This window comes from Tenrec ecaudatus, chromosome 9 (genome assembly GCF_050624435.1).
Source record: "Tenrec ecaudatus isolate mTenEca1 chromosome 9, mTenEca1.hap1, whole genome shotgun sequence".
NCBI classification, from domain to species: Eukaryota; Metazoa; Chordata; class Mammalia; order Afrosoricida; family Tenrecidae; genus Tenrec; species Tenrec ecaudatus.
In genome coordinates this window covers 163,096,478-163,110,252 of record NC_134538.1, presented here as the reverse complement: position 1 = coordinate 163,110,252, position 13,775 = coordinate 163,096,478, and the positions used below count along the sequence as shown (strand labels likewise).

Sequence of the window (13,775 nt, the reverse complement as noted above, 5' to 3'; positions counted from 1 at the left end):
AGAGCATGCGGCCTTCTGGAATGACAGATGTAAGGTCTCTTCCCTTCCTATAACGTAAAATTAGTATGTTTCTGCTTTCCTCATGAAGCTACGGGCTTTCACTGCACAGAAGACCTAGCCCTCCCCCGCCTATTCAACTGCAGCCTCAGAATGCGGCAATCCCCGCAAATTAGCTTTCTTCTTCTCCTGGCGTGCCTGCTGTCGAAGGCAGGCTCATTCTAGTTACAGGTCTTTCTGACACTTCTGGGAAGGGAAAGATTCTCTCCTACCACCAACAATAGAGAGTGCCGGCACCAATGGAGCCTACGAGCCGTGGAAGAGGAATGGCGCCCATCCCCATGAAGACAAAGCGTTAGCATCCCTCCTGGGCGAGGCCTCTCAGCTTATGCTCCCCGGACAAACACTGTGCAGACACTTTCTCTAATGAAGAGGACCGTCGTTTCCCAAACAACAGATCGAAGTAATTGTCTTATACATTTTTAACATTTTAAGAAAAATGGCATGTCAACGAAAGATTTCTGCTTCACGTATGTTCTATGTGTTAAATTGAGACACAGTACATCTTTTTAGGACAGGATAATGAGATGGGGGTGGACCTTCCCCATCAGACAAGGACACGGGGGTGATGGGAAGGTGTCAGGTACCCAAAGAACACCAGTGCTTGGAGGGAGGAGCTGGTATGTGGCAGAAAGGAAACAGAAAGTTCAAGTCCAAGCCTTTGTTGCAGTGAGCAAATTGGCCTCCAGAGAAACATCCCTGAGCCTGCAAGGTAACTTAGAAACTTTTAGAATTTCCGGGATGACGGGGTGTCTGTTTTCAAGGTGAGATCCTCAGACCGTAACGATGGTTCATGCTGAGAAGCTAACTTGTGGTGGCGATGATACAGTGATCAGGCTGGTCTCCGGGGTGGAGGAAAATGGAAGGTTGAACTCAACCTTACGGGAGACGATTCAGTCAATCCTGTCTGGGTAATGAAGCCTCGATGGAAATGCTGAAGCTTGGTGAATTTCCTGGGTTTACAGGACCCCAGGCACAGCACACTGATGCTGGGAGGGGGACAGGTCCCTGAGGACATGGCATCTTCCTCTCTGGGACCCGCTCAGACCTTGTCCTGTGTGTCGCTTTCTTTGGCAGGCTCTCAATTGTGTCCTTTTGAGACAATAAAACTCGAATGGTAAACATAGTGCTTTCCTGAGTTCTATGAGTTGGTTAAGAGGGAGGAAACCTCCCAGGGAGAGTGGCAGGTCTGCCCAGACCACACTGGAGCAAAAACACACACACACACACACACACACACACACACACACACACACACACAGAGAGAAAGAGAGAGAGAGAGAGAGAGAGAGAGAGAGAGAGAGAGAGAGAGAGAGAGAGAGAGAAAGAGAACAGCATCCTGGCCCACCAAACTTTGAGGATGACATTTTCTCTTGGAGCATCCAAGGCACAGGGAGGATCATAGGGTCGGCCTCATCATGAGACACAGTGTCCACTTACTGACCCACAGTGCTACGGTGGGGGTGGGGGCAGCACTGGAGACACAGTACAGTAATTGTGCCCAGTTGGACCGGCCCACACCAGGGCATAACATGAAGGGAGCACAAGAGAGCAGCAAGGGGAACATAGCAACAAGTCCCCAAGGAATTCTGAACAGACTTTGGATTCAGGGGCAGGGGTTGACCCTGCATCAGGCCCATTCGGAAAACATTCATAAGGGGCAGCAAACAGACCGGAAACTATTCATAGGCTATTTCTCCCTTCCTTTCTTTCATGTGCATCTATGTAATACAGACAGGCTAAACTATCCTGGAGAGAAAACAATGGGACTGACAGTTCTGGGGGGACAGGGGAGAGGAGGAGGTGGGGGAAAGGGAGAGGGGAGCCAATGAATCCAGGAACAAGGGAACAACAAGAGATCAAAAATCGATGGTGAGGGGAGAATAGAATGCCTGGTGGGATTCTATCAAGTGAAATGTGGTTGAGAGGAAGTACAGAGAGCCAAACGAAGGTCGAACATGATAGTAGGGCAGGAGGAAAGTCCAAGGAAATAGAGGAAAGAACTAGGAGGCAAAAGACATTTATAGCGGTATAAACATAGATGTGTACATATGTAAATATATAATGATAGGTTTATGTACATATGTTTATAGGGTAAGTATTAAGATGAACATTGGGCCTCTACCCAAGTCCTCCCTCAAAGCAAGAACACTTCCCGACATGATCGTTGAAGTCAAAATGGGTACATAGCTAATGTGGTGAAGAAAGTTGATGGTGCCCGGCTATTACAAGATACAGTATCTTAAAGGCTTGAAGGTGAACAAGCGGCCATCCAACAGGGAAGCAACAAAGCCCATGTGGAAGAAGCACACCAACCCGTGTGATCACGAGTTGTTGATGGGATCAGGTATCAGGCATCAGAAGACCCCAAACAAACAACAATTTCAATGCAAACGATAGGGGTTGGAGTGGAGACCCAAAGCCCAGATGTAGACAGCTGTACATCCCCTTACAGAATATTCACAGGAAGGGACGAGCCAGCCAAGGTGCAGTATGGCACAGACATCATGCCGTGAGGCATTGAGGAAGTAAGGTTTTGTCAAGTCTGGACTGCCCCAAGATCAGTAAGATTCTGGAGACGCTGGGGAGGGGAGGTACCAGAGGAGAGGGGCTGGACAGAGGGCGACAAATGAGGTTGTCCCCATCAAGCCTATGGGGCATCTCAGGAAGAGAAGCCACTGTGGGTGATGGGGGGGAAGGGGAGACGCTGGATGGGAAGACTTCACTGCATTTACTTCCATGCGCCATCCGCCTTCCTGCTACGAGCGAGGATTGATGTTTGCTGTGGGGTTGCTCAGGTTTGATGACTTAGAGGAGGAATAACATTTCTCTCTCTGAAAGATAGCACACTGTACCAAGACAAACAATGTAGCTTATTTTCCCTGTGATTCCGAGCTCTCTGCCTGGATAATGAGGAAGAGGCAATGGCAGTAACTAAGACAGGGAACACAGCGGAGGCCGTTTGGGGTGAGGATGATGGGCTGGATTTTGACAGGTTGAGCTTGAGGTTCCCATGGGCCAGGGAGGCGGATCCTTAATTAGGGTTTGTAGCTACTGATCAGTATTTCCAGAAAATCGCCTGGCTACACATAGCTGGCACATGTGAGCAGACCAGAATTCCTAGCAGCAGATGCAGTTGTTCTAAGTTGTCCCTCCTCCCGTTGTCTAGGGACAGCGATGGCATGAGAAGTCTGCACGGCTTCGCGATTAGTTTCTGCAGCCCAGGGCTGATGGTCTCAGGCAGGTGGACTGAGCTTTGAGGGCCAGGAGAGGGACCACCACCTGTTGTCATCAGCCCGGGCCCAACCCTCTGAGCCACCAGGGCTCTGCCATGGGTTACCCATCCCACAACCAGGGGGCCGATGGCATCTTGAGAGGTCCAGAAACGTCTTGAGTTGGTTGGCCCAGGGTCCTAGTCTCCTCTTTGTAAATATCAAATGTTTTAATAGTCCCTTTGTCATTCAGTCATTCAAGATTCGCTTACAGTAGGTCCTCCCCACCTCTCATTTCTCATTGGAGGTATAATTTACATTTAAAATACATCTAGCTATTCCAGTTGTGGAAATATAGCTAGGTAAACTTTTACCTATGCATTCCCTTCCCGAAGGATCCCTGGTGGCACAGTGGGTTAAGCCCTGGGCTGGTCATCAGAAGGCTAGCAGTCTGAGCCCACCTGCCACTCCAGGGGAGAATGATGTGGCAGTCTGGAAAATGTACAGCCCCAAAGCCCTGTGAAGCAGGTCTTCTCTGTCCTATTGGGTCATTATGCATTGAATTTGGCTTTGCTTTATAAGTAACTCCTTAGCTTTGGATATAGAACATTCCTGTCATCTCAGAAGTGTCCTTTGTACCCTCTCCCAGTCCCTGCCCTCACCTTTGAGGGAACCACCACTGGGAACTCCACACGTGCACACTTCTTTGGCTTTGACTTGAAGTGGTAGAAGTGGGGTCAGTCTGGGCTGCAATGTATGCACAATGTAATGTCTGGACAAAAATCTTGCCTCATGAGGTCTACTTTCTTCTTATTGATGAAAATCCCTTTACTTTAGCTCTGTCCATAGCATACACACAATTCAGATGGTCTAAGAGCACCAGGTGTGGAGAGAACTCTTGGGGAGCTAAGCCCCAGACTCCCTGATTTCCAGAGCAGAACTGAGTCCCAGAGGAGGGCTATGTTGTCATTTTGACAAGAAGGATCCTGCTCGTTAATCTCCAGAGTTCAGAATCAGAGCCAGAGGTAAAGGACATGCTACCAAGGGGTATAACTTCAACAAGAAGCTCCTAGTGTTCTGGATTAAGTTATGGATTCTACTGTGCCCTCAAATTATGAGCTGGAATTTCGATCCTTACCAAATGAAATAGATGGAAACAGACAAAACCAAAATCAGACTGCAAATCAAAAAATGGAAAAATATATTAAGTTAATGGCAATCAAAAGAGTAGTAACATTAATCTGTGATAAAATGGGCATCAAGGCAAAATAGATCACAAGAGCAAAGGGCACTGCATAATGATCAAAGGGACAATAGGAATATCAAGGGGAAAAATCAATACATGGAAATTGATCAATATTTCCTTAAAAACTACTGTGTAGTTGAAGAAATAAGGAATGGCATTTAAAGATTCCTTGAAACAAATGGAAGTGAAAATACAACATACCAAAACTTTTGGGACTGTGGTAGTTACACAATTTCATGTCAAGTTGATAAATAAGAATGAAGGGGTGGAGTCTAGGTTGTCAATCAGGTCACAGCCTGATCCCTCCTGTGGGCTGGCCTTCTCATGAGGATTTTGGGATCTCTCTCTCTCTGTTTTACATTCCTGATGACAAGCCACATGGAGACACGCTGATGGCAGCCAAAGCCCTGAAGATACTTCCACCACCCCTGGATCCACAAGACTTCCCACCCACCAGCCTGTGATCTTCCTGCATTTGACATCATTGCATGTGTTGCGTGAGTCTGAAGATGAATTTCTAGACTAGTATTGGACATATGGGCTAATATCAGACTTATGGACTTATTGATCTGAACTGGGCTGGGATGTTTCCTTAATATATAATTACTCTTTGATATTAGTCTTTCTCTTACACACATATGAGTGTCTCTGGATTTGTTTCTATAGGCAACCTGGATGAACACAGGGACATAGTAAAAGCAGAGGACAACTTACTGTAATAAATGCAAATATCACGAAGAAGAAGAACCCAAATCAACACTTTAACTCAGTATTTTCAACAATTATAACAAGAGTAGCAAAATAAGCCTTCAGCAACTGGAAGAAAAGAAATAATAAAGATTAGAGCAGAAATAAAACAATCAGAAAATAGAAAAACAATAGAATTAGCAAGGCAAGAAGTTGGTTTTTTGAAAGGATTAAGAAAATTAACAAACCACTGAAAAATTAACAGGAAAAGAAGATGCAGATATCATGAATAAGAAATGAAGTGGGGGAAATCACAATAGAACTAACCAAAATAAAAAGGACACTAACACAATACCATGAAAGGCTTTAATCTAACAAAGGTGAAAATCTACAAGAAACGGACACATTTCTAGAGAGACACTGCCTATCCAAACTAACACATACTGATGTAGAAAAATCTCAAAAGACCCATAACAAAATAAGAAAAAGATCATTAAAAGTCTTCCAACAACGAGGATACTGAGTAGAATATCTATTCTACTAAAACTATTTCAGAATATAGAAAAAGTAATAGAAAATACCTGAAATTTGTCTTGTGAAATGAGCTTAACCCTGATACCCAAATCAGGGAAAGACATCACCAGAATAATAATTTTAAAAATCCCTTATGGACAGAGATACAAAAATTCTCAATAAAATCCTAGTCAATAGAGTTCAACTACATATATTAAAAATCAACCAACCAACCAACCAGACAAAAAAATCATGACCAAGTGGAGTTTTATCCGAGGTATGAAAGATGGTTAACTATTACAAAAATAATCAATGTAATCACCATGTAAATAAAACCAAGGGAAAGAGAACTACATGACTGTAACAAGTGATGCAGAAAGTGCATTTGACAAAAGCCAACATCCGTTCCTGATAAATGCACTCAACAAAATAAGACCAGAAGGGCAATTCCTTGACATGTTGTTGTTGTTATTAGGTGCTAAAGAATCAGTTCCCACCTGAAACGACCTTATGCACAACTAAGCAGTGCCTAGCCCTGCACGATCTTCACAACTGTTCTTATGCCTGAGCCCATTGACACAACTGCTGTGTCAATCCGCCTCATCGGGCGCCTTCCTCTTTTTCCTCAACATAATAAATGCTACATACTGCATGCCAAACCAACTTCCAACACCTCACTTAGGGGGGAAATTGAAAGTGTTCCCTTTGTAAATGGGAACCAGACAAAGATGCCCTTCATCAGTACTCTGATTCAATCTTGTGCTAGAAACCTTAGGTATAGCAATTAGAGAACAAAAAGGAAAAAGTATTCATATGAACAAAGAAGAGGCAAAACTCTCTGTTTGCAGATTATATGATTCTATGTATAGAAAACCCCAAAGGTTGAACAAGAAAATTGATGGAACTAATGGAAAGTTCAGCAATATGCCAAAATACAATATCAACATACAAAAGCCAATCAGATTCTTATATACTAATGAAGAGAGCGCTGAAAAAGAAATCAAGAGAACAAAATCATTAGCAATTGAGATAGTTTATTGGGCTAGCCTGGGCGATAAACACAAGCGGGATTAATTGAAGGGCGGAGAGATAAGTGGCTCGGTGAGCTTCGCCTTTCTTATCTCTCGCTCTTTAATCATCGGACCAGTGTGCAGCTGCCTTGCTTGGTCTTTTCCTCAATTTAAAGGGCACACTACCTGTGGGACGCCTAGCCTGTGGACTGTGTCACTGTAAGTTGAAGTCCCTTTAAGACCACTTGAATGAAATTTACATCTCTGGAGGACTGACTGTTGGTGACCTGGCTGACAGTTGGTGACCCGCCTTGCTGTTTTGCTGCCTGTACTGGGATAGCCTAGCTCTCTCTACAGAGGACTACTGGACGACCCTCAAGACTTGAAGGACTGCCAGTGTCTTACAACTCTCTCATGGGAGTGAGTCACACTGAGCCATTTGTACTGCTTTATAATTTAACTGTTCATTTATTGTATTATAGATCAATCTGTTTATAAACTAACTGTTCATTTCTTGTATTATATAGCTATCTGTTTATAATTTAACTGTTCATTTCTTGTGTTATATATCTATCTATATCTATATATCTATATCATCTATATCTATAAAATTGTCAGCAACCTAGTTTTATCTCTCTAGAGAACCCTGTCTAATACAGCAATAGTCTCACAAAAGATGGGATATTTATAGGTACACCTAACAAAGGAAACAAAAACACTTGTACAAAGAAAACTATAAAACACTACTACAAGAAACCAAAAGACCCACACAGACCGAAGGATAAACCACATTCATGGAGAGGAAGACTTCACATTTGTCAAGACCACCCAAAGGGATCTGTAAACACAGTACGATTCTGATGTAGGTCCTAGAATTATCCCAGGAGAGATGGAGAAAGTAGTCGTCAACTTTATATGGAAAAGAAAGAGACCCAGCACAAGTGAAACACTATTAATGAAAAGTAGGGGACATCTCCTTTCCCAGTCTCAGAACCTATGGCACAGACATGGTAGCCAAAGTAGATACCATATAAAATGGCCGAACAATAGAGACACAGACCAATGGAACTGAATAGAAAACCCTGAAGTAAATCCATCCACTCACAGGCAACTGGTTTTCTGACAAAGGACAAAAGAATAGATGACTGGCCCCTCCCCCCACAAACCAAAATACGTATGTGCATCAAAAAGCAAACTTATGTGGCAAAAAGACTCACTGCCATTGAGTGCACTCTGATCACGGAGACCTGTAGAATCAGGTACACCTGCCCCTGTGAGTTCACAAGACTAACTCTTTATGGGACTAGAAAGCCCCATCTTTCTCCCATGGAGTGGCTGGTAGGTTCAAACTGCGGACCTTGTGGTTAGCAGTCCAGTGTGTACTCACTATGCTTCCAGGGCTCTTGTGCATCAAAAGATCTCATAATTTTTCTGTTTTCAGAAAAATAGGTGGAGACAGTGGTTGGTGTAAGACACGAAAAAAAGAGATAAGTTATCAAGGGTTCATGAGACAAGGAGGATAGGGGAGGGGGAAAATGAGCTGATACCAAGGGCTCAAAGAGAAAGAAAATGTTTTGAGAATAATGATGACAACATGGGTACAAATGTGCTTGACACAATGGATGGATGTATGGTTTGATTTAAATGATTAAACCCCCCCTCCAAAAAAAACCCAACCTCACCAAAAGAGTATAATGAGAACCTTCAGGTGGCTAACATACACTAGCCATCCTCGCAACGGTGATGAAATGCTACCTCACCCCGGCAGTGACAGCACAGCCAGAATGATCAGGAAACAACAAATGGCAGCGAGGATGTGGTGTGACTGGAGTCCTCAGGAACTGCTGCGGGTCTAGGCCACTGAAAGTGGCATGGCGAGTCCACAAACAATGGAGAATGGCACAACACATGAACGGCACCGTGTTCTTGGTGTCCCCCCTAGAGGACACCAGAGCTATGCACGCCTGTGGCCACTGCAGCGCGATTCAGTCTCAGAAAGGTGGAAACAACCTAAATGCCCTTTGGCCAAAGAACGGACCAATGAACTTGGGTACACACACAATAGACTAGCAGGCACCATCAGAGACTCACGGTGAAACTGTAAGCACATCATGACATGGATGGATTTGGGGGACATCGCACTGAGTGAGGTTAGTCACACACGGAAGGACAAACTTTGTCTGGGACCACCGGTATATATAAACAAGGAAAGGGTTTTATACCCAAAGAAACGTATCCTGGTGAAGAGAATGGTGGGGAAACGTGGGGTTAGTGGTAGACAGGTGTTACCTTGAGTGAAAGGAAAGCAAATCGATTACAAGAGGGAGGTGGGGAAAAAGGGAGGCCAGAAGCAGGGCAGCCGTTGGGGGTTAGATAAGTGTTTTCAGCTTTTGGATAAAAATGTGGTGTGCTAATGTGGGAATGGCGCCCGATCTGCCCCCCCGCCCACACCGAGGCAAAACACTAAGGACCTGCACCAGGACAGCAAGGGGTGCAGAGTAAGGAAGTCCTGAGGAAATACCAAAAATAGACTTTGGGGCCAGGGCGTGGCACCGCATCAGACACTCCTAAAGGTCCACAAACAGACCTTGAGCAATTCACAGGTTTTTCTTTGTCATTGGTTTGTTGTTGCTTTGTTTTCTCTTGTTGCTTTGTTTTGCTCTGTCTTGTTTTTGTGCATATTATTATCTCTGCAGGTCTATCTAGATAAAATAGGCAGGATAAACAATCTGGTGGAGAAAACAACGGGACTGACAGTTCTGGGGGACATGGGAAAGGGAGAGGTGGGAGAAAGGAGGTAGTGTTAACAAACCCAGGGGCAAGGGAACAACAAATGATCCAAAATTTGTGGCAAGGAGGGTGTAAGAGGCCTGGTAGGGCTTGATCAAGGGCATTGTGACCAAGAGGAATCACTGAAACCCAAATGAAGGCTGATCATGACAGTGGGACAAGAGGAAAGTAAAAGGAAATAGAGGAAAGAACTAGGAGGCAAGGGCAAGAGGTCTAAATACAGGCATGTATATATGTAAATATATTTATATATGGTGATGGGGAAATGAATTTATGTGCATATATTTATAGGTTTAGTATTAAGGTAGCAAGCAGATGGACATTGGGCTTTCACTCAAGTACTTACTCAATGCAAGAACACATTGTTCTATTAAATTGGCATTCCATGATGCTCACCTTCCCGATATGACTTGAGGACAAATGGGTGCATAAACAAATGTGATGAAGAAAGCTGATGGTGCCTGACTATCAAAAGATATAGCATCTGGGGTCTTAAAGGCTTGAAGATAAACAAGCAGCCATCTAGCTGAGAAGCAACAAAGCCCACATGGAAGAAGCACACCAGTCTGTGTGATCATGAGGTATCAAAGGGATCAGGCATCATGCATCAAAGAACAAAAAAATCATATCATTGTGAATAAGGGGAGTGCAGTGTGGGGACCCAAAGCCCATCTGTAGGCAACTGGACATCCCCTTACAGAAGAGTCGTGGGGATGAAACAAACAACTTTCCTCTAGTTCTTTAATGCTTCCTCCCTCCCACTATCATGATCCCAATTCTACCTTACAAATCCTGCTAGACCAGAGGATGTACACTGGCACAGATAGGAACTGGAAACACAGGGAATCCAGGACAGATGAACCCCTTAGGACCAGTGGTGAGAATGGTGATACCGGGAGGTTGGAGGGAAGGTGGAGTAGAAAGGGGGAATCGATTACTACATATAACCCCCTCTCTGGGGGATGGACAACAGAAAAGTGGGTGAAGGGACACATTGGATAGTGTAAGACATGATAAAATAATAATTTATAAATTATCAAGGGTTTGTGAGGGAGGGGATGCGATGAGGGAGGGCAAAAACGAGGAGCTGATACCAAGGGCTCAAGTAGAAAGCAGATGTTTTGAGAATGATGAAGGCAACGAATGTACAAATATGCTTGACACAATGGATGTATGTATGGATTTTGGTTAAGAATTGTACGAGCCCCCAATAAAATCATTAAAAAATGTGATGTGTTATGTAAGCCCATCCCAATCCACAATACAAAGCTTAACAGGAAACCTCCCACATGAGGTATTTGTATTATTACTGCAAACCAGAAAACAAACCCACAGCCATCAAACCAACCCTGACTCATAGCAGCCCTACAGAACAGTGTAGAATGGCCTCTGCAGTTCTGAGAGGGTAACGCTTTATAGGAATAGAAAGCTTCCTCTCTCTCCCACAGAGCGGCTGGTGGGTTCAAAGTGCTGACCTTGTGGTTACCAGCCCAGAGCATACCTCCTGCACTACCAAGGGTCCCTGGGAATGTACCCACCAATTCCTCCCAGGGAGCCAGGAGGCTGCATCTGAAGTTGTCTCTGGGGTGTGAGGAGAGGAATGACAAGCTCTGTGGAGAGCAGCTCCCCCTCCAGGGGGAGAGGCACCCTCCCCCCAAGGCTCCCAGAAGTTTTCAGACTGCAGCCAGGCCTGCAGCCCGCAGCAGTGGGTAGACCAGGAACCCCAAAGCATTGTGGGCAATCTTCACACCCAGATGGAGTTCCTACAAGCTGGGATCCCAAGCCACATATTCAACTAGCTGTCCTTTCCGTGAACTTGGCAAAGAAATCTGCTCATAAATATCGCCTTTGTTATTTTCCAATTATCTATGTATTTTTAATACTTAATGAAATGCAAATAGCTAATATATTAAATAGCTTTAATGTAGTATGAATCTTGTCTTTAATTTATAGCTCCAAAATTCTTTTTGTCCATAACGCTAATTGAAAAGCTTAACCTGGGAACCTAGAGAAAATAAAAAAACAAAACAAAAGATGCTCTTAAATATTCTGGCTTTTACATTTCGGGGACGAGGAGATAATTCTTCCTAATGAAAATAGGAGTCCTGGTGGCAGAGTGGTTACGTGTTGGACTGCTAACTGCAAGGCCAGAAGTTCGAAACCACCAGCTGGCTCCTTGGGAGAAAGACAGAGCTTTCTACTCCCGTAAAGAGCTACAGTTTCAGCAACCCACAGCAGCAGCTCTCCCCTGTCCTGTCGGGTCACTAGGAGTCGGCTCGGACTCACGGCAGGGAGGTGATGTGTAAGAATTGTCCATCTTGAGCACACACCGAAGCCACAGTTAAACTGTCAAGGGATCAGGAAAGGCCATGATGGTTCCCAAACCTGTGCTGATGACCTCGGTTAGCTGGCATTTGAGACAGTTTATGGTGCAAGGGGGGTGGGGGAGGAATCCTGCAGGGTGGCACGCCAGAGACAGTGACGAGGAGCGAGCTGCCCATGCCTCCCAGGGCTGGAAGTGCAGGAGACACACTGCCACCGCCCCGGGCCCCGCCTGCTGGTTCCTGTCTCCAGACCCGAGATGCTCCCTCCGTGGCTTCTTTGCACACACACCTGCACAGGTTGCATCTCAGAAAACGAGTGCTTTTCGTGAATGCGCTTTCCTCAGCCTATTCGGACTCTAGACTTCTGCCCCCATCCTGCGGAGGAGACGCGGCTGCTTCCACCAAGTGCCAACACCTCCCGTGTTGCCCTGCTGGCAGCCTGCAAACGCCATGCCAGTCAGCTTGGAATCGGGGTCTGGGCCTTCCCGGGCCCCCCTGCTCCTTCACCAAGTGTCCACTGCACCCTTGGAGAGCTCACCCACCGGGAAACAAACAGGAAAGCCCCTTGGGCATCAAACAGCCCTGCAAGCTGGACCTGGGCCTTCCCTGTGGGGCCCAGGTGGGCAGCTGGCCCACCCCTCGCTTCTCTGGGCTCAGCGCCCTCGGGGGCGGTGTGTGCCCCTGAGACACCTCCCACCCCTTCTTTTCACAGCCGTAAGTTGAACCTCAGGACGGAGGCCTTTGGCTCCTGTAGCCCTCTCCTCTCGGCCCTGGGCCACTGCAGTAGTGGTGTGGCACAGCCACTGTGGTCATCGTGTGGCCACTCTATGTGACAGCAGGACTGTGACGTGGCCGGGCCTTTGGGAGTCCAGGTTGGCTGAGTTGAACTGAGCGACACCAGCCCGATGAGCAGGCTGTGTCCTCACTGACCAAACTGAGGGTGTGTGGATGGGAAGGGTGTGGACGGGTAGGGCCCCTGGTGGCGGTGGCCGACTCTGGTCTGCTGGGTCACTGAGCACTGCCATCGTGCTGCCGGCCAGCCAGCATGGACCCTGGCTTCTATGCGCCCCATTTCCCCTGTGCTGGCCCGTCTGCGCTGATCCACCCTCGGCTACCCAGAACAAGGGACCTGCCTTGAGTCCAGTTGACTCGGGCTCACGGCAACCCCAGGGCACCCAGCAGAACCGCCCCATGGGGCTTCCGAGGGGTGCCTCTTTCTTTCTCAGTGTTGGCCTGCACATTTCTGGGGGAGACGATGGAGGCACCATCCCCACAGTCCGTTTTAGAGCACGCGCCCTGTTTTCACGCTCTCCTCAGCCCCCTGTGGTGGTCTCCACAGGGTGCCTGCACCCTACCACCCCACCACGAAGTCCCTCCAGCTGGTCTCCCGTCCTCCCAGCCCTTCCAAGAAGGACGCATTCAGTGCTCCGTCCCCACCCTGGGCAGGGCGCCTGTCCTGCCCGGTCCCCCAGGGCAGGGTTCGGGGTCTGCTCCTGGGCGGGCTCGCGCACTCACACTTGAGCTCCAGCTTGATGAAGTCTGTGTTTCCCAGGTTCTCCAGGAAGACGCCGTGTGGGACCAGCGTCTTGAAGTAGAAGGAGATGTCCGCACTCGTCTCCCCTTGGAAGGTGGAGAAGTGCAGGTAGGACGACCGCTCCGGGAACGAGGCCGCATTCCAGTAGTTTCCTGGGGAAGAAACACAGGGGGGCGTTGACACCTGGGTCCAGCACCCACCCACTGCTGGGACCCGGGCTTCTTTGTGAAGTGACCCTGCTCCTCCAGTCCTGCCCACTTCCCTCACTGCCTGGTTGAGGATGGGAGTTGGGTCCTGCCCTGGCCCCAGCAGGGTGGAGATGGAAAGGATGGGTGGGGACTGCTGTGAGCAAGGGGTGCAGGTGGAGTTGGTGTTCTGTCTGGGGGTGACTGTCAGGCTGGC

The 13,775-nt window shown here is 47.0% G+C and overlaps 1 protein-coding gene across 1 annotated transcript in view; it reads right to left on the bottom strand.

Annotated features, from left to right (window-relative positions):
* CNTNAP2 (contactin associated protein 2) overlaps positions 1-13,775 on the bottom strand; it is a 973,876-nt gene that overhangs the window by 101,047 nt on the left and 859,054 nt on the right. Inside the window, exon 16 of the mRNA XM_075557443.1 lies at positions 13,355-13,525. Coding sequence (XP_075413558.1) covers positions 13,355-13,525 — 171 coding nt within the window. The remainder of the gene's footprint in view (positions 1-13,354; positions 13,526-13,775) is intronic.